General features: G+C 36.9%; 1 protein-coding gene across 1 annotated transcript in view; it reads right to left on the bottom strand.

Annotated features, from left to right (window-relative positions):
• The window catches only part of LOC138259722 (mucin-2-like), a 256,782-nt gene that overhangs the window by 79,166 nt on the left and 152,905 nt on the right, over positions 1–24,711 (bottom strand). The window contains exons 29-34 of the mRNA XM_069207617.1: positions 22,032–22,160; positions 18,187–18,315; positions 14,343–14,471; positions 10,578–10,706; positions 6,733–6,861; positions 2,889–3,017 (exon numbers count right to left, since the gene is read on the bottom strand). Coding sequence (XP_069063718.1) covers positions 2,889–3,017; positions 6,733–6,861; positions 10,578–10,706; positions 14,343–14,471; positions 18,187–18,315; positions 22,032–22,160 — 774 coding nt within the window. The remainder of the gene's footprint in view (positions 1–2,888; positions 3,018–6,732; positions 6,862–10,577; positions 10,707–14,342; positions 14,472–18,186; positions 18,316–22,031; positions 22,161–24,711) is intronic.

Here is a 24,711-nt window from a genome sequence, read left to right on the forward strand (position 1 = left end):
CTTCTCCCACAATATTTCCCCGGACCCTACTAAATATAGTGCTCAGACAGGAAAATGATTATGTCTGAAAGAGCAGTCAGAGAATGGTGGCAAGAAAATAAGTCCTGAAATCAATCCTGACCAAAAAGCAAGCGGTAAAACCTCTAAATCAGTCACAGCAGGCACAGATTATACAAAACATATAGAAACACAAAGGGATGAGAAAACAAATAAATACAAATGGTAAATCACTACATATATTATAAAAACTTGGTCACAATTGAGAGGGGCACTAAGCATTCACCTGACTACATCTGACTGCTACCAGGGTAAATAATATTTTCAACTAACAAGAGAGTAACCCATAGGAGACACATACTCACAGTAACACTCCCACTACTAAGTCCTACTGCAATTTGAGTATTCTGTTTGCAAGAGGAAACAGAGATGGATGAATAACTTAAGTTTATCCCAGATCTCATCATCTGTAAGAACATGCATTAGAATGCTGGCAGGTTGCAATGTTGCCACACTCTGTTTTTATTTAGAAGTATGTAGTCTTATAGGCGTTTTACACTACTACCTGGCATGTGTACACTATGTAACGCCTTGACAATATTTTGGATGAGTATTTCCACAAGTACGTTAAGTCTCCTTTGGCTACTAATACACCTAGTGTAAACATTAGGTGTGGTTAATAGACAAGTGCAGAGGCAACAATGCATATGTGGAGCACACTCCCTCTATTGTGATTCATGGAACAAGCACTAGGAAGATGATTGTCAGACTGATGACAAGTTCAAACCAGTTTATGAAAGTTCACTCCGATACTAGAAAACCTTTGAAAAGATGAGAAACTTCTCAGTTTGAAGAAGCAGACTCAGCACTAGTTATCTAACTCAGTCATGAAATGCTACATTTCAATAGTATGAAAGGAATAGTATATTGAAAACTATTTGAACAATTTGGAAAAATAAATAAATCTATTATATTCACTTCCAGGATGGATGTCAAAGCCAAGGTCAATTTGCTACAGGTTCGCTGGAATAGAAAAGAGGAAGGATGATGAATCAGATAGTATTGATGCTTTTATAGATCCAAGATCTGTGTTATCCTGACTCAGAGTGGGTTTGAAGCACATACATAATACCGAGTTGAATGGTTTTAATACAATTATTTTTTTAGTAATTTATTTTTCAACAAGGTCCTTACTGAAATCTATAATAAATCTTATCTGAGTGAAAAATCAATTTACGTATAGCACAATGTGATGTGAACTTCTTGTGAAGTATTCATAAATGATCAAACCAAAATCCTCCTTAGTTGCATCTGAGAATGGTTCTGTTAAAAGAACAATGAATTGTCCTTAGCAAAAGTGTGTCTTTCTTGGAGCACAATTGAGATTACTTCACTGAAGTGCATTTCCCTCCAAGGATATGCTTCTTGCAGACGGTGTTTAATCATGAGTCACAATTAAGATTACTTCACTGATATGGATTTCCATCCAAAGATATCTTCTGTGCAGATGGTGTTTAATCATGGAAGTAAGTTACTACCTTGTATTTTGTACATAAAACTGTTTTCAAATTACATGTTCTACACATTTCTTTTCATTGTTAGTAACACCACTTGCTGGGACTAGCATGGAATCTGAGTAAACTGGCAGTTGAAGTGAGCAAAGTCAACCTTCACCCAGATTCTTGGAGAGATCACAATCAGTCATTGTTGACACAAGTAGTGGTCTTAAACTTAAACTACATTGAATGTCTTCCCAGAATGTTTAGGCGTCACAACTTTAAGGCCTTGGTCATATGGGTTTTTGGCCACCAATAACAACAAACACCTTTGGATCTAATAGATATGGGCAACTCCAGGTTTTTCAGGATAAGACAGTGAGTTGCAGAAACTTCTTCTGCATGATATGTCACAAGAGTTTAGCTCCTTTGTTCTTCTGCCACTGTGGCTAATTTGCTTTGTTATGACTAATAATTGCTAGTCTCTGCTTACCTAGTGTATAACAAATTACTACAGCAGCAAAAGGATGGCAATTTGACTCAGGTTATTGTGGTCACTTCTCATATGCTTAAAGTATCAGATCCCATGAACTTACAACTGCTCATATCACAACCTCACTGTCGAAGGCTGGTGGATCTTATAGAGTTCTCATGTTTTCTAAATAGCCTCAGATTGTGGACTAGTTACAAGTGAAGATCCTCTCAACAGGGAATTAAATGACTTACTTTATTTCCCCTGACACTTCCATAAGACCCTGACCATGAAGGAGAGGATAAATATGGAGCAGAAGGAGGGAACTCTCACAGTGGTGGTAAACTGGGGACAAAATATTCAAATCCTGCCTTATATCGTGTTGCCAATGAAATCATTGCTCTCTTTGTATCGGAACCACCCTCACGTACACAGGAAGATCTGTGCAGAAACTTATGCTCTCACTGCGCTTTGCAAATTTGAAGTAAAATCTTATAAAATATGGTTGGCTCTGTAATAATAATTCACTTCAGCAGACACCGCAATGACATTACTTTTGCCTAAAAAATTATTAACATATAAATTAAAATATGAGAGTCGTGCAGTCCGCATGGTAGAGAATAATCCTCTTGTAGGTAAGATTTAAGAATAAAAATTAGTGCTTTCTGTGCTTTTCTCATATTATATAATTGTAATAATTGCAAAGATAGATGCCTTCCATTGTTTCATCTTTGAAGGTGCAACCTAAATACTTTTACGTATGTAATTATCTTCAGAATTCCTTTGCTTGAATAGGATGCCAATTGAAATGCTGACTGAAAACATGATTTTGGAAATAATGCACTAAGCAGTTGTGGAACCCCTAAGTATGTGTATTTTGAGTGATATTATAAAAATACATCAATGTGATTGCAAAGCATTACCTGAAGTGGTGGTGGTAGAATATGTAGGAGTGGTTTGATTAGTCACCATGGTTGACATAGTTGTTGGGCTGGCTGTGATGCTTGGTGCTGCAGAGATGTTAGTAGAATTTGTCGTAGTTGTTTCATGACCTGTATGAAAGAGCAGAGTCCTCATGTACAAATATTATACATAAAATCAATAGATAAAGACTAGAAAATACACTTTTACCCTCTGAGGAGCAAACTTTGGATCATGCACTATGCCCATAGTTGAACTGCCGCTACTGAAAAATCTGCTTACATGAAGACCCTGTCTGTAGAACAGCCATATGGCATCTGAGTTATTATTACTCTCTATCACTGCTGTGTTTGAAGTTCAAAGGCTGAGTGACAGAAGTTTAAAGGTTATGTAATCTTCGGACATCTGTTGCCTGAAATTCTGCCTCTAAACAAATGTTCAAAGACACAAGAGAGGAATGGATCTGTGAATCTACACTTTGATGGCATCATAAGTGTTCCTTCTGCAACCCCTGCTTCCCTGAAACTATTACTCTCTGAATGGAAACATGACATTATTTTCTCCTGTTCCGATCATTTATCTTGTTTTGTGGGTATTTTCCTCCTCTGTCTATGCTAGCTGTTTGATTCTTCTCTTGCAGCTGTTTTGATCCAGAGACAGTTTGAGACAAGCGAATAGTCTGGTAAATCTTGAAACTGGGCAACTTGGGCTTTTGCTCTTATCAAACATTCAAAGATGCAAGAGAAGTGCAAAGTTCTTAAGATGCAGAAGAAAATAGAGAAAAAGAAATTAAGTGGTGCTTAATATCTATAGTAACTCCCTCAACTCAACTCCTTGATTTCTGTCATGGATGATCTTGATTTTTGCAATTTTAGGCCTATACTTGTAAAAACAATAGTAAAACTACTCATCACGATTTCTAAGTTAAATAATGATTAAAAGTCAGAAAGGACTAAAGCTTCTCCCACAATATTTCACCGGACCCTACTAAATATAGTGCTCAGACAGGAAAATGATTATGTCTCAAAGAGCAGTCAGAGAATGGTGGCAAGAAAATAAGTCCTGAAATCAATCCTGACCAAAAAGCAAGCGGTAAAACTTCTAAATCAATCACAGCAGGCAAAGATTATACAAAACATATAGAAACACAAAGGGATGAGAAAACAAATATATACAAATGGTAAATCACTACATATATTATAAAAACCTGGTCACAATTGAGAGGGGCACTAAGCATTCACCTGACTACATCTGACTGCTACCAGGGTAAATAATATTTTCAACTAACAAGAGAGTAACCCATAGGAGACACATACTCACAGTAACACTCCCACTACTAAGTCCTACTGCAATTTGAGTATTCTGTTTGCAAGAGGAAACAGAGATGGATGAATAACTTAAGTTTATCCCAGATCTCATCATCTGTAAGAACATGCATTAGAATGCTGGCAGGTTGCAATGTTGCCACACTCTGTTTTTATTTAGAAGTATGTAGTCTTATAGGCGTTTTACACTACTACCTGGCATGTGTACACTATGTAACGCCTTGACAATATTTTGGATGAGTATTTCCACAAGTACGTTAAGTCTCCTTTGGCCACTAATACACCTAGTGTAAACATTAGGTGTGGTTAGTAGACAAGTGCAGAGGCAACAATGCATATGTGGAGCACACTCCCTCTATTGAGATTCATGCAACAAGCACTAGGAAGATGATTGTCAGTCTGATGACAAGTTCAAACCAGTTTATGAAAGTTCACTCCGATACTAGAAAACCTTTGAAAAGATGAGAAACTTCTCAGTTTGAAGAAGCAGACTCAGCACTAGTTATCTAACTCAGTCATGAAATGCTACATTTCAATAGTATGAAAGGAATAGTATATTGAAAACTATTTGAACAATTTGGAAAAATAAATAAATCTATTATATTCACTTCCAGGATGGATGTCAAAGCCAAGGTCAATTTGCTACAGGTTCGCTGGAATAGAAAAGAGGAAGGATGATGAATCAGATAGTATTGATGCTTTTATAGATCCAAGATTTGTGTTATCCTGACTCAGAGTGGGTTTGAAGCACATACATAATACCGAGTTGAATGGTTTTAATACAATTATTTTTTTAGTAATTTATTTTTCAACAAGGTCCTTACTGAAATCTATAATAAATCTTATCTGAGTGAAAAATCAATTTACGTATAGCACAATGTGATGTGAACTTCTTGTGAAGTATTCATAAATGATCCAAACCAAAATCCTCCTTAGTTGCATCTGAGAATGCTTCTGTTAGCAGAACAATGAATTGTCCTTAGCAAAAGTGTGTCTTTCTTGGAGCACAATTGAGATTAGTTCACTGAAGTGCATTTCCCTCCAAGGATATGCTTCTTGCAGACGGTGTTTAATCATGAGTCACAATTAAGATTACTTCACTGATATGGATTTCCATCCAAAGATATCTTCTGTGCAGATGGTGTTTAATCATGGAAGTAAGTTACTACCTTGTATTTTGTACATAAAACTGTTTTCAAATCACATGTTCTACAAATTTCTTTTCATTGTTAGTAACACCACTTGCTGGGACTAGCATGGAATCTGAGTAAACTAGCAGTTGAAGTGAGCAAAGTCAACCTTCACCCAGATTCTTGGAGAGATCACAATCAGTCATTGTTGACACAAGTAGTGGTCTTAAACTTAAACTACATTGAATGTCTTCCCAGAATGTTTAGGCGTCACAACTTTAAGGCCTTGGTCATATGGATTTTTGGCCACCAATAACAACAAACACCTTTGGATCTAATAGATATGGGCAACTCCAGGTTTTTCAGGATAAGACAGTGAGTTGCAGAAACTTCTTCTGCATGATATGTCACAAGAGTTTAGCTCCTTTGTTCTTCTGCCACTGTGGCTAATTTGCTTTGTTATGACTAATCATTGCTAGTCTCTGCTTACCTAGTGTATAAAAAATTACTACAGCAGCAAAAGGATGGCAATTTGACTCAGGTTATTGTGGTCACTTCTCATATGCTTAAAGTATCAGATCCCATGAACTTACAACTGCTCATATCACAACCTCACTGTCGAAGGCTGGTGGATCTTATAGAGTTCTCATGTTTTCTAAATAGCCTCAGATTGTGGACTAGTTACAAGTGAAGATCCTCTCAACAGGGAATGAAATGACTTACTTTATTTCCCCTGACACTTCCATAAGACCCTGACCATGAAGGAGAGGATAAATATGGAGCAGAAGTAGGGAACTCTCACAGTGGTGGTAAACTGGAGACAAAATATTCAAATCCTGCCTTATATCGTGTTGCCAATGAAATCATTGCTCTCTTTGTATCGGAACCACCCTCACGTACACAGGAAGATCTGTGCAGAAACTTATGCTTTCACTGCGCTTTGCAAATTTGAAGTAAAATCTTATAAAATATGGTTGGCTCTGTAATAATAATTCACTTCAGCAGACACCGCAATGACATTACTTTTGCCTAAAAAATTATTAACATATAAATTAAAATATGAGAGTCGGCAGTCCGCATGGTAGAGAATAATCCTCTTGTAGGTAAGATTTAAGAATAAAAATTAGTGCTTTCTGTGCTTTTCTCATATTATATAATTGTAATAGTTGCAAAGATAGATGCCTTCCATTGTTTCATCTTTGAAGGTGCAACCTAAATACTTTTGCGTATGAAATTATCTTCAGAATTCCTTTGCTTGAATAGGATGCCAATTGAAATGCTGACTGAAAACATGATTTTGGAAATAATGCACTAAGCAGTTGTGGAACCCCTAAGTATGTGTATTTTGAGTGATATTATAAAAATACATCAATGTGATTGCAAAGCATTACCTGAAGTGGTGGTGGTAGAATATGTAGGAGTGGTTTGATTAGTCACCATGGTTGACATAGTTGTTGGGCTGGCTGTGATGCTTGGTGCTGCAGAGATGTTAGTAGAATTTCTCGTAGTTGTTTCATGACCTGTATGAAAGAGCAGAGTCCTCATGTACAAAGGTTATACATGAAATCAATAGATAAAGACTAGAAAATACACTTTCACCCTCTGAGGAGCAAACTTTGGATCATGCACTATGCACATAGTTGAACTGCCGCTACTGGAAAATCTGCTTACATGAAGACCCTGTCTGTAGAACAGCCATATGGCATCTGAGTTATTATTACTTTCTATCACTGCTGTGTTTGAAGTTCAAAGGCTGAGTGACAGAAGTTTAAAGGTTATGTAATCTTCGGACATCTGTTGCCTGAAATTCTGCCTCTAAACAAATGTTCAAAGACACAAGAGAGGAATGGATCTGTGAATCAACACTTTGATGGCATCATAAGTGTTCCTTCTGCAACCCCTGCTTCCCTGAAACTATTACTCTCTGAATGGAAACATGACATTATTTTCTCCTGTTCTGGGCATTTATCTTGTTTTGTGGGTATTTTCCTCCTCTGTCTATGCTAGCTGTTTGATTCTTCTCTTGCAGCTGTTTTGATCCAGAGACAGTTTGAGACAAGCGAATAGTCTGGTAAATCTTGAAACTGGGCAACTTGGGCTTTTGCTCTTATCAAACATTCAAAGATGCAAGAGAAGTGCAAAGTTCTTAAGATGCAGAAGAAAATAGAGAAAAAGAAATTAAGTGGTGCTTAATATCTATAGTAACTCCCTCAACTCAACTCCTTGATTTCTGTCATGGATGATCTTGATTTTTGCAATTTTAGGCCTATACTTGTAAAAACAATAGTAAAACTACTCATCACGATTTCTAAGTTAAATAATGATTAAAAGTCAGAAAGGACTAAAGCTTCTCCCACAATATTTCACCGGACCCTACTAAATATAGTGCTCAGACAGGAAAATGATTATGTCTCAAAGAGCAGTCAGAGAATGGTGGCAAGAAAATAAGTCCTGAAATCAATCCTGACCAAAAAGCAAGCGGTAAAACTTCTAAGTCAATCACAGCAGGCACAGATTATACAAAACATATAGAAACACAAAGGGATGAGAAAACAAATATATACAAATGGTAAATCACTACATATATTATAAAAACCTGGTCACAATTGAGAGGGGCACTAAGCATTCACCTGACTACATCTGACTGCTACCAGGGTAAATAATATTTTCAACTAACAAGAGAGTAACCCATAGGAGACACATACTCACAGTAACACTCCCACTACTAAGTCCTACTGCAATTTGAGTATTCTGTTTGCAAGAGGAAACAGAGATGGATGAATAACTTAAGTTTATCCCAGATCTCATCATCTGTAAGAACATGCATTAGAATGCTGGCAGGTTGCAATGTTGCCACACTCTGTTTTTATTTAGAAGTATGTAGTCTTATAGGCGTTTTACACTACTACCTGGCATGTGTACACTATGTAACGCCTTGACAATATTTTGGATGAGTATTTCCACAAGTACGTTAAGTCTCCTTTGGCCACTAATACACCTAGTGTAAACATTAGGTGTGGTTAGTAGACAAGTGCAGAGGCAACAATGCATATGTGGAGCACACTCCCTCTATTGTGATTCATGCAACAAGCACTAGGAAGATGATTGTCAGACTGATGACAAGTTCAAACCAGTTTATGAAAGTTCACTCCGATACTAGAAAACCTTTGAAAAGATGAGAAACTTCTCAGTTTGAAGAAGCAGACTCAGCACTAGTTATCTAACTCAGTCATGAAATGCTACATTTCAATAGTATGAAAGGAATAGTATATTGAAAACTATTTGAACAATTTGGAAAAATAAATATATCTATTATATTCACTTCCAGGATGGATGTCAAAGCCAAGGTCAATTTGCTACAGGTTCGCTGGAATAGAAAAGAGGAAGGATGGTGAATCAGATAGTATTGATGCTTTTATAGATCCAAGATCTGTGTTATCCTGACTCAGAGTGGGTTTGAAGCACATACATAATACCGAGTTGAATGGTTTTAATACAATTATTTTTTTAGTAATTTATTTTTCAACAAGGTCCTTACTGAAAGCTATAATAAATCTTATCTGAGTGAAAAATCAGTTTACGTATAGCACAATGTGATGTGAACTTCTTGTGAACTATCCATAAATGATCCAAACCAAAATCCTCCTTAGTTGCATCTGAGAATGCTTCTGTTAGCAGAACAATGAATTGTCCTTAGCAAAAGTGTGTCTTTCTTGGAGCACAATTGAGATTAGTTCACTGAAGTGCATTTCCCTCCAAGGATATGCTTCTTGCAGACGGTGTTTAATCATGAGTCACAATTAAGATTACTTCACTGATATGGATTTCCATCCAAAGATATCTTCTGTGCAGATGGTGTTTAATCATGGAAGTAAGTTACTACCTTGTATTTTGTACATAAAACTGTTTTCAAATCACATGTTCTACAAATTTCTTTTCATTGTTAGTAAAACCACTTGCTGGGACTAGCATGGAATCTGAGTAAACTGGCAGTTGAAGTGAGCAAAGTCAACCTTCACCCAGATTCTTGGAGAGATCACAATCAATCATTGTTGACACAAGTTGTGGCCTTAAACTTAAACTACATTGAATGTCTTCCCAGAATGTTTAGGCGTCACAACTTTAAGGCCTTGGTCATATGGATTTTTGGCCACCAATAACAACAAACACCTTTGGATCTAATAGATATGGGCAACTCCAGGTTTTTCAGGATAAGACAGTGAGTTGCAGAAACTTCTTCTGCATGATATGTCACAAGAGTTTAGCTCCTTTGTTCTTCTGCCACTGTGGCTAATTTGCTTTGTTATGACTAATCATTGCTAGTCTCTGCTTACCTAGTGTATAAAAAATTACTACAGCAGCAAAAGGATGGCAATTTGACTCAGGTTATTGTGGTCACTTCTCGTATGCTTAAAGTATCAGATCCCATGAACTTACAACTGCTCATATCACAACCTCACTGTCGAAGGCTGGTGGATCTTATAGAGTTCTCATGTTTTCTAAATAGCCTCAGATTGTGGACTAGTTACAAGTGAAGATCCTCTCAACAGGGAATGAAATGACTTACTTTATTTCCCCTGACACTTCCATAAGACCCTGACCATGAAGGAGAGGATAAATATGGAGCAGAAGGAGGGAACTCTCACAGTGGTGGTAAACTGGGGACAAAATATTCAAATCCTGCCTTATATCGTGTTGCCAATGAAATCATTGCTCTCTTTGTATCGGAACCACCCTCACGTACACAGGAAGATCTGTGCAGAAACTTATGCTTTCACTGCGCTTTGCAAATTTGAAGTAAAATCTTATAAAATATGGTTGGCTCTGTAATAATAATTCACTTCAGCAGACACCGCAATGACATTACTTTTGCCTAAAAAATTATTAACATATAAATTAAAATATGAGAGTCGTGCAGTCCGCATGGTAGAGAATAATCCTCTTGTAGGTAAGATTTAAGAATAAAAATAAGTGCTTTCTGTGCTTTTCTCATATTATATAATTGTAATAGTTGCAAAGATAGATGCCTTCCATTGTTTCATCTTTGAAGGTGCAACCTAAATACTTTTACGTATGTAATTATCTTCAGAATTCCTTTGCTTGAATAGGATGCCAATTGAAATGCTGACTGAAAACATGATTTTGGAAATAATGCACTAAGCAGTTGTGGAACCCCTAAGTATATGTATTTTGAGTGATATTATAAAAATACATCAATGTGATTGCAAAGCATTACCTGAAGTGGTGGTGGTAGAATATGTAGGAGTGGTTTGATTAGTCACCATGGTTGACATAGTTGTTGGGCTGGCTGTGATGCTTGGTGCTGCAGAGATGTTAGTAGAATTTGTCGTAGTTGTTTCATGACCTGTATGAAAGAGCAGAGTCCTCATGTACAAAGGTTATGCATGAAATCAATAGATAAAGACTAGAAAATACACTTTCACCCTCTGAGGAGCAAACTTTGGATCATGCACTATGCACATAGTTGAACTGCCGCTACTGAAAAATCTGCTTACATGAAGACCCTGTCTGTAGAACAGCCATATGGCATCTGAGTTATTATTACTCTCTATCACTGCTGTGTTTGAAGTTCAAAGGCTGAGTGACAGAAGTTTAAAGGTTATGTAATCTTCGGACATCTGTTGCCTGAAATTCTGCCTCTAAACAAATGTTCAAAGACACAAGAGAGGAATGGATCTGTGAATCTACACTTTGATGGCATCATAAGTGTTCCTTCTGCAACCCCTGCTTCCCTGAAACTATTACTCTCTGAATGGAAACATGACATTATTTTCTCCTGTTCCGGGCATTTATCTTGTTTTGTGGGTATTTTCCTCCTCTGTCTATGCTAGCTGTTTGATTCTTCTCTTGCAGCTGTTTTGATCCAGAGACAGTTTGAGACAAGCGAATAGTCTGGTAAATCTTGAAACTGGGCAACTTGGGCTTTTGCTCTTATCAAACATTCAAAGATGCAAGAGAAGTGCAAAGTTCTTAAGATGCAGAAGAAAATAGAGAAAAAGAAATTAAGTGGTGCTTAATATCTATAGTAACTCCCTCAACTCAACTCCTTGATTTCTGTCATGGATGATCTTGATTTTTGCAATTTTAGGCCTATACTTGTAAAAACAATAGTAAAACTACTCATCACGATTTCTAAGTTAAATAATGATTAAAAGTCAGAAAGGACTAAAGCTTCTCCCACAATATTTCACCGGACCCTACTAAATATAGTGCTCAGACAGGAAAATGATTATGTCTCAAAGAGCAGTCAGAGAATGGTGGCAAGAAAATAAGTCCTGAAATCAATCCTGACCAAAAAGCAAGCGGTAAAACTTCTAAATCAATCACAGCCGGCACAGATTATACAAAACATATAGAAACACAAAGGGATGAGAAAACAAATATATACAAATGGTAAATCACTACATATATTATAAAAACCTGGTCACAATTGAGAGGGGCACTAAGCATTCACCTGACTACATCTGACTGCTACCAGGGTAAATAATATTTTCAACTAACAAGAGAGTAACCCATAGGAGACACATACTCACAGTAACACTCCCACTACTAAGTCCTACTGCAATTTTAGTATTCTGTTTGCAAGAGGAAACAGAGATGGATGAATAACTTAAGTTTATCCCAGATCTCATCATCTGTAAGAACATGCATTAGAATGCTGGCAGGTTGCAATGTTGCCACACTCTGTTTTTATTTAGAAGTATGTAGTCTTATAGGCGTTTTACACTACTACCTGGCATGTGTACACTATGTAACGCCTTGACAATATTTTGGATGAGTATTTCCACAAGTACGTTAAGTCTCCTTTGGCCACTAATACTGCCTAGTGTAAACATTAGGTGTGGTTAGTAGACAAGTGCAGAGGCAACAATGCATATGTGGAGCACACTCCCTCTATTGTGATTCATGCAACAAGCACTAGGAAGATGATTGTCAGACTGATGACAAGTTCAAACCAGTTTATGAAAGTTCACTCCGATACTAGAAAACCTTTGAAAAGATGAGAAACTTCTCAGTTTGAAGAAGCAGACTCAGCACTAGTTATCTAACTCAGTCATGAAATGCTACATTTCAATAGTATGAAAGGAATGGTATATTGAAAACTATTTGAACAATTTGGAAAAATAAATAAATCTATTATATTCACTTCCAGGATGGATGTCAAAGCCAAGGTCAATTTGCTACAGGTTCGCTGGAATAGAAAAGAGGAAGGATGATGAATCAGATAGTATTGATGCTTTTATAGATCCAAGATCTGTGTTATCCTGACTCAGAGTGGGTTTGAAGCACATACATAATACCGTCTGAGTGAAAAATCAATTTACGTATAGCACAATGTGATGTGAACTTCTTGTGAAGTATTCATAAATGATCCAAACCAAAATCCTCCTTAGTTGCATCTGAGAATGCTTCTGTTAGCAGAACAATGAATTGTCCTTAGCAAAAGTGTGTCTTTCTTGGAGCACAATTGAGATTAGTTCACTGAAGTGCATTTCCCTCCAAGGATATGCTTCTTGCAGACGGTGTTTAATCATGAGTCACAATTAAGATTACTTCACTGATATGAATTTCCATCCAAAGATATCTTCTGTGCAGATGGTGTTTAATCATGGAAGTAAGTTACTACCTTGTATTTTGTACATAAAACTGTTTTCAAATCACATGTTCTACAAATTTCTTTTCATTGTTAGTAACACCACTTGCTGGGACTAGCATGGAATCTGAGTAAACTAGCAGTTGAAGTGAGCAAAGTCAACCTTCACCCAGATTCTTGGAGAGATCACAATCAGTCATTGTTGACACAAGTAGTGGTCTTAAACTTAAACTACATTGAATGTCTTCCCAGAATGTTTAGGCGTCACAACTTTAAGGCCTTGGTCATATGGATTTTTGGCCACCAATAACAACAAACACCTTTGAATCTAATAGATATGGGCAACTCCAGGTTTTTCAGGATAAGACAGTGAGTTGCAGAAACTTCTTCTGCATGATATGTCACAAGAGTTTAGCTCCTTTGTTCTTCTGCCACTGTGGCTAATTTGCTTTGTTATGACTAATCATTGCTAGTCTCTGCTTACCTAGTGTATAAAAAATTACTACAGCAGCAAAAGGATGGCAATTTGACTCAGGTTATTGTGGTCACTTCTCATATGCTTAAAGTATCAGATCCCATGAACTTACAACTGCTCATATCACAACCTCACTGTCGAAGGCTGGTGGATCTTATAGAGTTCTCATGTTTTCTAAATAGCCTCAGATTGTGGACTAGTTACAAGTGAAGATCCTCTCAACAGGGAATGAAATGACTTACTTTATTTCCCCTGACACTTCCATAAGACCCTGACCATGAAGGAGAGGATAAATATGGAGCAGAAGGAGGGAACTCTCACAGTGGTGGTAAACTGGGGACAAAATATTCAAATCCTGCCTTATATCGTGTTGCCAATGAAATCATTGCTCTCTTTGTATCGGAACCACCCTCACGTACACAGGAAGATCTGTGCAGAAACTTATGCTTTCACTGCGCTTTGCAAATTTGAAGTAAAATCTTATAAAATATGGTTGGCTCTGTAATAATAATTCACTTCAGCAGACACCGCAATGACATTACTTTTGCCTAAAAAATTATTAACATATAAATTAAAATATGAGAGTCGTGCAGTCCGCATGGTAGAGAATAATCCTCTTGTAGGTAAGATTTAAGAATAGAAATAAGTGCTTTCTGTACTTTTCTCATATTATATAATTGTAATAGTTGCAAAGATAGATGCCTTCCATTGTTTCATCTTTGAAGGTGCAACCTAAATACTTTTACGTATGTAATTATCTTCAGAATTCCTTTGCTTGAATAGGATGCCAATTGAAATGCTGACTGAAAACATGATTTTGGAAATAATGCACTAAGCAGTTGTGGAACCCCTAAGTATGTGTATTTTGAGTGATATTATAAAAATACATCAATGTGATTGCAAAGCATTACCTGAAGTGGTGGTGGTAGAATATGTAGGAGTGGTTTGATTAGTCACCATGGTTGACATAGTTGTTGGGCTGGCTGTGATGCTTGGTGCTGCAGAGATGTTAGTAGAATTTCTCGTAGTTGTTTCATGACCTGTATGAAAGAGCAGAGTCCTCATGTACAAAGGTTATGCATGAAATCAATAGATAAAGACTAGAAAATACACTTTCACCCTCTGAGGAGCAAACTTTGGATCATGCACTATGCACATAGTTGAACTGCCGCTAATGAAAAATCTGCTTACATGAAGACCCTGTCTGTAGAACAGCCATATGGCATCTGAGTTATTATTACTCTCTATCACTGCTGTGTTTGAAGTTCAAAGGCTGAGTGACAGAAGTTTAAAGGTTATGTAATCTTCGGACATCTGTTGCCTGAAATTCTGCCTCTAAACAAATGTTGAAAGACACAAGAGAGGAATGGATCTATGAATCTACACTTTAAGTGCATCATAAATGTTCCTTCTGCAACCCCTGCTTCCCTGAAACTATTACTCTCTGAATGGAAACATGACATTATTTTCTCCTGTTCCGGGCATTTATCTTGTTTTGTGAGTATTTTCCTCCTCTGTCTATGCTAGCTGTTTGATTCTTCTCTTGCAGCTGTTTTGATCCAGAGACAGTTTGAGACAAGCAAATAGTCTGGTAAATCTTGAAACTGGGCCACTTGGGCTTTTGTTCTTATCAAACATTCAAAGATGCAAGAGAAGTGCAAAGTTCTTAAGATGCAGAAGAAAATAGAGAAAAAGAAATTAAGTGGTGCTTAATATCTATAGTAACTCCCTCAACTCAACTCCTTGATTTCTGTCATGGATGATCTTGATTCTTGCAATTTTAGGCCTATACTTGTAAAAACAATTGTAAAACTACTCATCACGATTTCTAAGTTAAATAATGATTAAAAGTCAGAAAGGACTAAAGCTTCTCCCACAATATTTCACCGGACCCTACTAAATATAGTGCTCAGACAGGAAAATGATTATGTCTGAAAGAGCAGTCAGAGAATGGTGGCAAGAAAATAAGTCCTGAAATCAATCCTGACCAAAAAGCAAGCGGTAAAACCTCTAAATCAATCACAGCAGGCACAGATTATACAAAACATATAGAAACACAAAGGGATGAGAAAACAAATATATACAAATGGTAAATCACTACATATATTATAAAAACTTGGTCACAATTGAGAGGGGCACTAAGCATTCACCTGACTACATCTGACTGCTACCAGGGTAAATAATATTTTCAACTAACAAGAGAGTAACCCATAGGAGACACATACTCACAGTAACACTCCCACTACTAAGTCCTACTGCAATTTGAGTATTCTGTTTGCAAGAGGAAACAGAGATGGATGAATAACTTAAGTTTATCCCAGATCTCATCATCTGTAAGAACATGCATTAGAATGCTGGCAGGTTGCAATGTTGCCACACTCTGTTTTTATTTAGAAGTATGTAGTCTTATAGGCGTTTTACACTACTACCTGGCATGTGTACACTATGTAACGCCTTGACAATATTTTGGATGAGTATTTCCACAAGTACGTTAAGTCTCCTTTGGCTACTAATACACCTAGTGTAAACATTAGGTGTGGTTAATAGACAAGTGCAGAGGCAACAATCCATATGTGGAGCACACTCCCTCTATTGTGATTCATGGAACAAGCACTAGGAAGATGATTGTCAGACTGATGACAAGTTCAAACCAGTTTATGAAAGTTCACTCCGATACTAGAAAACCTTTGAAAAGATGAGAAACTTCTCAGTTTGAAGAAGCAGACTCAGCACTAGTTATCTAACTCAGTCATGAAATGCTACATTTCAATAGTATGAAAGGAATAGTATATTGAAAACTATTTGAACAATTTGGAAAAATAAATAAATCTATTATATTCACTTCCAGGATGGATGTCAAAGCCAAGGTCAATTTGCTACAGGTTCGCTGGAATAGAAAAGAGGAAGGATGATGAATCAGATAGTATTGATGCTTTTATAGATCCAAGATCTGTGTTATCCTGACTCAGAGTGGGTTTGAAGCACATACATAATACCGAGTTGAATGGTTTTAATACAATTATTTTTTTAGTAATTTATTTTTCAACAAGGTCCTTACTGAAATCTATAATAAATCTTATCTGAGTGAAAAATCAATTTACGTATAGCACAATGTGATGTGAACTTCTTGTGAAGTATTCATAAATGATCAAACCAAAATCCTCCTTAGTTGCATCTGAGAATGGTTCTGTTAAAAGAACAATGAATTGTCCTTAGCAAAAGTGTGTCTTTCTTGGAGCACAATTGAGATTACTTCACTGAAGTGCATTTCCCTCCAAGGATATGCTTCTTGCAGACGGTGTTTAATCATGAGTCACAATTAAGATTACTTCACTGATATGGATTTCCATCCAAAGATATCTTCTGTGCAGATGGTGTTTAATCATGGAAGTAAGTTACTACCTTGTATTTTGTACATAAAACTGTTTTCAAATCACATGTTCTACACATTTCTTTGCATTGTTAGTAACACCACTTGCTGGGACTAGCATGGAATCTGAGTAAACTGGCAGTTGAAGTGAGCAAAGTCAACCTTCACCCAGATTCTTGGAGAGATCACAATCAGTCATTGTTGACACAAGTAGTGGTCTTAAACTTAAACTACATTGAATGTCTTCCCAGAATGTTTAGGCGTCACAACTTTAAGGCCTTGGTCATATGGGTTTTTGGCCACCAATAACAACAAACACCTTTGGATCTAATAGATATGGGCAACTCCAGGTTTTTCAGGATAAGACAGTGAGTTGCAGAAACTTCTTCTGCATGATATGTCACAAGAGTTTAGCTCCTTTGTTCTTCTGCCACTGTGGCTAATTTGCTTTGTTATGACTAATAATTGCTAGTCTCTGCTTACCTAGTGTATAACAAATTACTACAGCAGCAAAAGGATGGCAATTTGACTCAGGTTATTGTGGTCACTTCTCGTATGCTTAAAGTATCAGATCCCATGAACTTACAACTGCTCATATCACAACCTCACTGTCGAAGGCTGGTGGATCTTATAGAGTTCTCATGTTTTCTAAATAGCCTCAGATTGTGGACTAGTTACAAGTGAAGATCCTCTCAACAGGGAATTAAATGACTTACTTTATTTCCCCTGACACTTCCATAAGACCCTGACCATGAAGGAGAGGATAAATATGGAGCAGAAGGAGGGAACTCTCACAGTGGTGGTAAACTGGGGACAAAATATTCAAATCCTGCCTTATATCGTGTTGCCAATGAAATCATTGCTCTCTTTGTATCGGAACCACCCTCACGTACACAGGAAGATCTGTGCAGAAACTTATGCTCTCACTGCGCTTTGCAAATTTGAAGTAAAATCTTATAAAATATGGTTGGCTCTGTAATAAAAATTCACTTCAGCAGACACCGCAATGACATTACTTTTGCCTAAAAAATTATTAACATATAAATTAAAATATGAGAGTCGTGCAGTCCGCATGGTAGAGAATAATCCTCTTGTAGGTAAGATTTAAGAATAAAAATAAGTGCTTTCTGTGCTTTTCTCATATTATATAATTGTAATAGTTGCAAAGATAGATGCCTTCCATTGTTTCATCTTTGAAGGTGCAACCTAAATACTTTTACATATGTAATTATCTTCAGAATTCCTTTGCTTGAATAGGATGTCAATTGAAATGCTGACTGAAAACATGATTTTGGAAATAATGCACTAAGCAGTTGTGGAACCCCTAAGTATGTGTATTTTGAGTGATATTATAAAAATACATCAATGTGATTGCAAAGCATTACCTGAAGTGGTGGTGGTAGAATATGTAGGAGTGGTTTGATTAGTCACCATGGTTGACATAGTTGTTGGGCTGGCTGTGATGCTTGGTGCTGCAGAGATGTTAGTAGAATTTGTCGTAGTTGTTTCATGACCTGTATGAAAGAGCAGAGTCCTCATGTACAAAGGTTATACATGAAATCAATAGATAAAGACTAGAAAATACACTTTCACCCTCTGAGGAGCAAACTTTGGATCATGCACTATGCACATAGTTGAACTGCCACTACTGAAAAATCTGCTTACATGAAGACCCTGTCTGTAGAACAGCCATATGGCATCTGAGTTATTATTACTCTCTATCACTGCTGTGTTTGAAGTTCAAAGGCTGAGTGACAGAAGTTTAAAGGTTATGTAATCTTCGGACATCTGTTGCCTGAAATTCTGCCTCTAGACAAATGTTCAAAGACACAAGAGAGGAATGGATCTGTGAATCTACACTTTGATGGCATCATAAATGTTCCTTCTGCAACCCCTGCTTCCCTGAAACTATTACTCTCTGAATGGAAACATGACATTATTTTCTCCTGTTCCGGGCATTTATCTTGTTTTGTGGGTATTTTCCTCCTCTGTCTATGCTAGCTGTTTGATTCTTCTCTTGCAGCTGTTTTGATCCAGAGATAGTTTGAGACAAGCGAATAGTCTGGTAAATCTTGAAACTGGGCAACTTGGGCTTTTGCTCTTATCAAACATTCAAAGATGCAAGAGAAGTGCAAAGTTCTTAAGATGCAGAAGAAAATAGAGAAAAAGAAATTAAGTGGTGCTTAATATCTATAGTAACTCCCTCAACTCAACTCCTTGATTTCTGTCATGGATGATCTTGATTCTTGCAATTTTAGGCCTATACTTGTAAAAACAATAGTAAAACTACTCATCACGATTTCTAAGTTAAATAATGATTAAAAGTCAGAAAGGACTAAAGCTTCTCCCACAATATTTCACCGGACCCTACTAAATATAGTGCTCAGACAGGAAAATGATTATGTCTCATAGAGCAGTCAGAGAATGGTGGCAAGAAAATAAGTCCTGAAATCAATCCTGACCAAAAAGCAAGCGGTAAAACTTCTAAATCAATCACAGCAGGCACAGATTATACAAAACATATAGAAACACAAAGGGATGAGAAAACAAATATATACAAATGGTAAATCACTACATATATTATAAAAACCTGGTCACAATTGAGAGGGGCACTAAGCATTCACCTGACTACATCTGACTGCTACCAGGGTAAATAATATTTTCAACTAACAAGAGAGTAACCCATAGGAGACACATACTCACAGTAACACTCCCACTACTAAGTCCTACTGCAATTTGAGTATTCTGTTTGCAAGAGGAAACAGAGATGGATGAATAACTTAAGTTTATCCCAGATCTCATCATCTGTAAGAACATGCATTAGAATTCTGGCAGGTTGCAATGTTGCCACACTCTGTTTTTATTTAGAAGTATGTAGCCTTATAGGCGTTTTACACTACTACCTGGCATGTGTACACTATGTAACGCCTTGACAATATTTTGGATGAGTATTTCCACAAGTACGTTAAGTCTCCTTTGGCCCCTAATACACCTAGTGTAAACATTAGGAATGGTTAGTAGACAAGTGCAGAGGCAACAATGCATATGTGGAGCACACTCCCTCTATTGTGATTCATGCAACAAGCACTGGAAAGATGATTATCAGACTGATGACAAGTTCAAACCAGTTTATGAAAGTTCACTCCGATACTAGAAAACCTTTGAAAAGATGAGAAACTTCTCAGTTTGAAGAAGCAGACTCAGCACTAGTTATCTAACTCAGTCATGAAATGCTACATTTCAATAGTATGAAAGGAATAGTATATTGAAAACTATTTGAACAATTTGGAAAAATAAATAAATCTATTATATTCACTTCCAGGATGGATGTCAAAGCCAAGGTCAATTTGCTACAGGTTCGCTGGAATAGAAAAGAGGAAGGATGATGAATCAGATAGTATTGATGCTTTTATAGATCCAATATCTGTGTTATCCTGACTCAGAGTGGGTTTGAAGCACATACATAATACCGAGTTGAATGGTTTTAATACAATTATTTTTTTAGTAATTTATTTTTCAACAAGGTCCTTACTGAAATCTATAATAAATCTTATCTGAGTGAAAAATCAATTTACGTATAGCACAATGTGTTGTGAACTTCTTGTGAAGTATTCATAAATGATCCAAACCAAAATCCTCCTTAGTTGCATCTGAGAATGCTTCTGTTAGCAGAACAATGAATTGTCCTTAGCAAAAGTGTGTCTTTCTTGGAGCACAATTGAGATTACTTCACTGAAGTGCATTTCCCTCCAAGGATATGCTTTTTGCAGACGGTGTTTAATCATGGGTCACAATTAAGATTACTTCACTGATATGGATTTCCATCCAAAGATATCTTCTGTGCAGATGGTGTTTAATCATGGAAGTAAGTTACTACCTTGTATTTTGTACATAAAACAGTTTTCAAATCACATGTTCTACAAATTTCTTTTCATTGTTAGTAACACCCCTTGCTGGGACTAGCATGGAATCTGAGTAAACTGGCAGTTGAAGTGAGCAAAGTCAACCTTCACCCAGATTCTTGGAGAGATCACAATCAATCATTGTTGACACAAGTAGTGGTCTTAAACTTAAACTACATTGAATGTCTTCCCAGAATGTTTAGGCGTCACAACTTTAAGGCCTTGGTCATATGGATTTTTGGCCACCAATAACAACAAACACCTTTGGATCTAATAGATATGGGCAACTCCAGGTTTTTCAGGATCAGACAGTGAGTTGCAGAAACTTCTTCTGCATGATATGTCACAAGAGTTTAGCTCCTTTGTTCTTCTGCCACTGTGGCTAATTTGCTTTGTTATGACTAATCATTGCTAGTCTCTGCTTACCTAGTGTATAACAAATTACTACAGCAGCAAAAGGAATGCAATTTGACTCAGGTTATTGTGGTCACTTCTCGTATGCTTAAAGTATCAGATCCCATGAACTTACAACTGCTCATATCACAACCTCACTGTCGAAGGCTGGTGGATCTTATAGAGTTCTCCTGTTTTCTAAATAGCCTCAGATTGAGGACTAGTTACAAGTGAAGATCCTCTCAACAGGGAATGAAATGACTTACTTTATTTCCCCTGACACTTCCATAAGACCCTGACCATGAAGGAGAGGATAAATATGGAGCAGAAGGAGGGAACTCTCACAGTGGTGGTAAACTGGGGACAAAACATTCAAATCCTGCCTTATATCGTGTTGCCAATGAAATCATTGCTCTCTTTGTATCGGAACCACCCTCACGTACACAGGAAGATCTGTGCAGAAACTTATGCTTTCACTGCGCTTTGCAAATTTGAAGTAAAATCTTATAAAATATGGTTGGCTCTGTAATAATAATTCACTTCAGCAGACACCGCAATGACATTACTTTTGCCTAAAAAATTATTAACATATAAATTAAAATATGAGAGTCGTGCAGTCCGCATGGTAGAGAATAATCCTCTTGTAGGTAAGATTTAAGAATAAAAATAAGTGCTTTCTGTGCTTTTCTCATATTATATAATTGTGATAGTTGCAAAGATAGATGCCTTCCATTGTTTCATCTTTGAAGGTGCAACCGAAATACTTTTACATATGTAATTATCTTCAGAATTCCTTTGCTTGAATAGGATGCCAATTGAAATGCTGACTGAAAACATGATTTTGGAAATAATGCACTAAGCAGTTGTGGAACCCCTAAGTATGTGTATTTTGAGTGATATTTTAAAAATACATCAATGTGATTGCAAAGCATTACCTGAAGTGGTGGTGGTAGAATATGTAGGAGTGGTTTGATTAGTCACCATGGTTGACATAGTTGTTGGGCTGGCTGTGATGCTTGGTGCTGCAGAGATGTTAGTAGAATTTGTCGTAGTTGTTTCATGACCTGTATGAAAGAGCAGAGTCCTCATGTACAAAGGTTATACATGAAATCAATAGATAAAGACTAGAAAATACACTTTCACCCTCTGAGGAGCAAACTTTGGATCATGCACTATGCACATAGTTGAACTGCCGCTACTGAAAAATCTGCTTACATGAAGACCCTGTCTGTAGAACAGCCATATGGCATCTGAGTTATTATTACTCTCTATCACTGCTGTGTTTGAAGTTCAAGGGCTGAGTGACAGAAGTTTAAAGGTTATGTAATCTTCGGACATCTGTTGCCTGAAATTCTGCCTCTAAACAAATGTTCAAAGACACAAGAGAGGAATGGATCTGGGAATCTACACTTTGATGGCAGCATCAGTGTTCCTTCTGCAACCCCTGCTTCCCTGAAACTATTACTCTCTGAATGGAAACATGACATTATTTTCTCCTGTTCCGGGCATTTATCTTGTTTTGTGGGTATTTTCCTCCTCTGTCTATGCTAGCTGTTTGATTCTTCTCTTGCAGCTGTTTTGATCCAGAGACAGTTTGAGACAAGCGAATAGTCTGGTAAATCTTGAAACTGGGCAACTTGGGCTTTTGCTCTTATCAAACATTCAAAGATGCAAGAGAAGTGCAAAGTTCTTAAGATGCAGAAGAAAATAGAGAAAAAGAAATTAAGTGGTGCTTAATATCTATAGTAACTCCCTCAACTCAACTCCTTGATTTCTGTCATGGATGATCTTGATTCTTGCAATTTTAGGCCTATACTTGTAAAAACAATAGTAAAACTACTCATCACGATTTCTAAGTTAAATAATGATTAAAAGTCAGAAAGGACTAAAGCTTCTCCCACAATATTTCACCGGACCCTACTATAGATAGTGCTCAGACAGGAAAATGATTATGTCTCAAAGAGCAGTCAGAGAATGGTGGCAAGAAAATAAGTCCTGAAATCAATCCTGACCGAAAAGCAAGCGGTAAAACTTCTAAATCAATCACAGCAGGCACAGATTATACAAAACATATAGAAACACAAAGGGATGAGAAAACAAATATATACAAATGGTAAATCACTACATATATTATAAAAAGTTGGTCACAATTGAGAGGGGCACTAAGCATTCACCTGACTACATCTGACTGCTACTAGGGTAAATAATATTTTCAACTAACAAGAGAGTAACCCATAGGAGACACATACTCACAGTAACACTCCCACTACTAAGTCCTACTGCAATTTGAGTATTCTGTTTGCAAGAGGAAACAGAGATGGATGAATAACTTAGATGTATCCCAGTTCTCATCATCTGTAAGAACATGCATTAGAATGCTGGCAGGTTGCAATGTTGCCACACTCTGTTTTTATTTAGAAGTATGTAGTCTTATAGGCGTTTTACACTACTACCTGGCATGTGTACACTATGTAACGCCTTGACAATATTTTGGATGAGTATTTCCACAAGTACGTTAAGTCTCCTTTGGCCACTAATACACCTAGTGTAAACATTAGGTGTGGTTAGTAGACAAGTGCAGAGGCAACAATGCATATGTGGAGCACACTCCCTCTATTGTGATTCATGCAACAAGCACTAGGAAGATGATTGTCAGACTGATGACAAGTTCAAACCAGTTTATGAAAGTTCACTCCGATACTAGAAAACCTTTGAAAAGATGAGAAACTTCTCAGTTTGAAGAAGCAGACTCAGCACTAGTTATCTAACTCAGTCATGAAATGCTACATTTCAATAGTATGAAAGGAATAGTATATTGAAGACTATTTGAACAATTTGGAAACATAAATAAATCTATTATATTCACTTCCAGGATGGATGTCAAAGCCAAGGTCAATTTGCTACAGGTTCGCTGGAATAGAAAAGAGGAAGGATGATGAATCAGATAGTATTGATGCTTTTATAGATCCAAGATCTGTGTTATCCTGACTCAGAGTGGGTTTGAAGCACATACATAATACCGAGTTGAATGGTTTTAATACAATTATTTTTTTAGTAATTTATTTTTCAACAAGGTCCTTCCTGAAATCTATAATAAATCTTATCTGAGTGAAAAATCAATTTACGTATAGCACAATGTGATGTGAACTTCTTGTGAAGTATTCGTAAATGATCCAAACCAAAATCCTCCTTAGTTGCATCTGAGAATGCTTCTGTTAGCAGAACAATGAATTGTCCTTAGCAAAAGTGTGTCTTTCTTGGAGCACAATTGAGATTACTTCACTGAAGTGCATTTCCCTCCAAGGATATGCTTCTTGCAGACGGTGTTTAATCATGAGTCACAATTAAGATTACTTCACTGATATGGATTTCCATTCAAAGATATCTTCTGTGCAGATGGTGTTTAATCATGGAAGTAAGTTACTACCTTGTATTTTGTACATAAAACAGTTTTCAAATCACATGTTCTACAAATTTCTTTTCATTGTTAGTAACACCACTTGCTGGGACTAGCATGGAATCTGAGGAAACTGGCAGTTGAAGTGAGCAAAGTCAACCTTCACCCAGATTCTTGGAGAGATCACAATCAGTAATTGTTGACACAAGTAGTGGTCT

This window comes from Pleurodeles waltl, chromosome 9 (genome assembly GCF_031143425.1).
Source record: "Pleurodeles waltl isolate 20211129_DDA chromosome 9, aPleWal1.hap1.20221129, whole genome shotgun sequence".
Lineage (NCBI taxonomy): Eukaryota > Metazoa > Chordata > Amphibia > Caudata > Salamandridae > Pleurodeles > Pleurodeles waltl.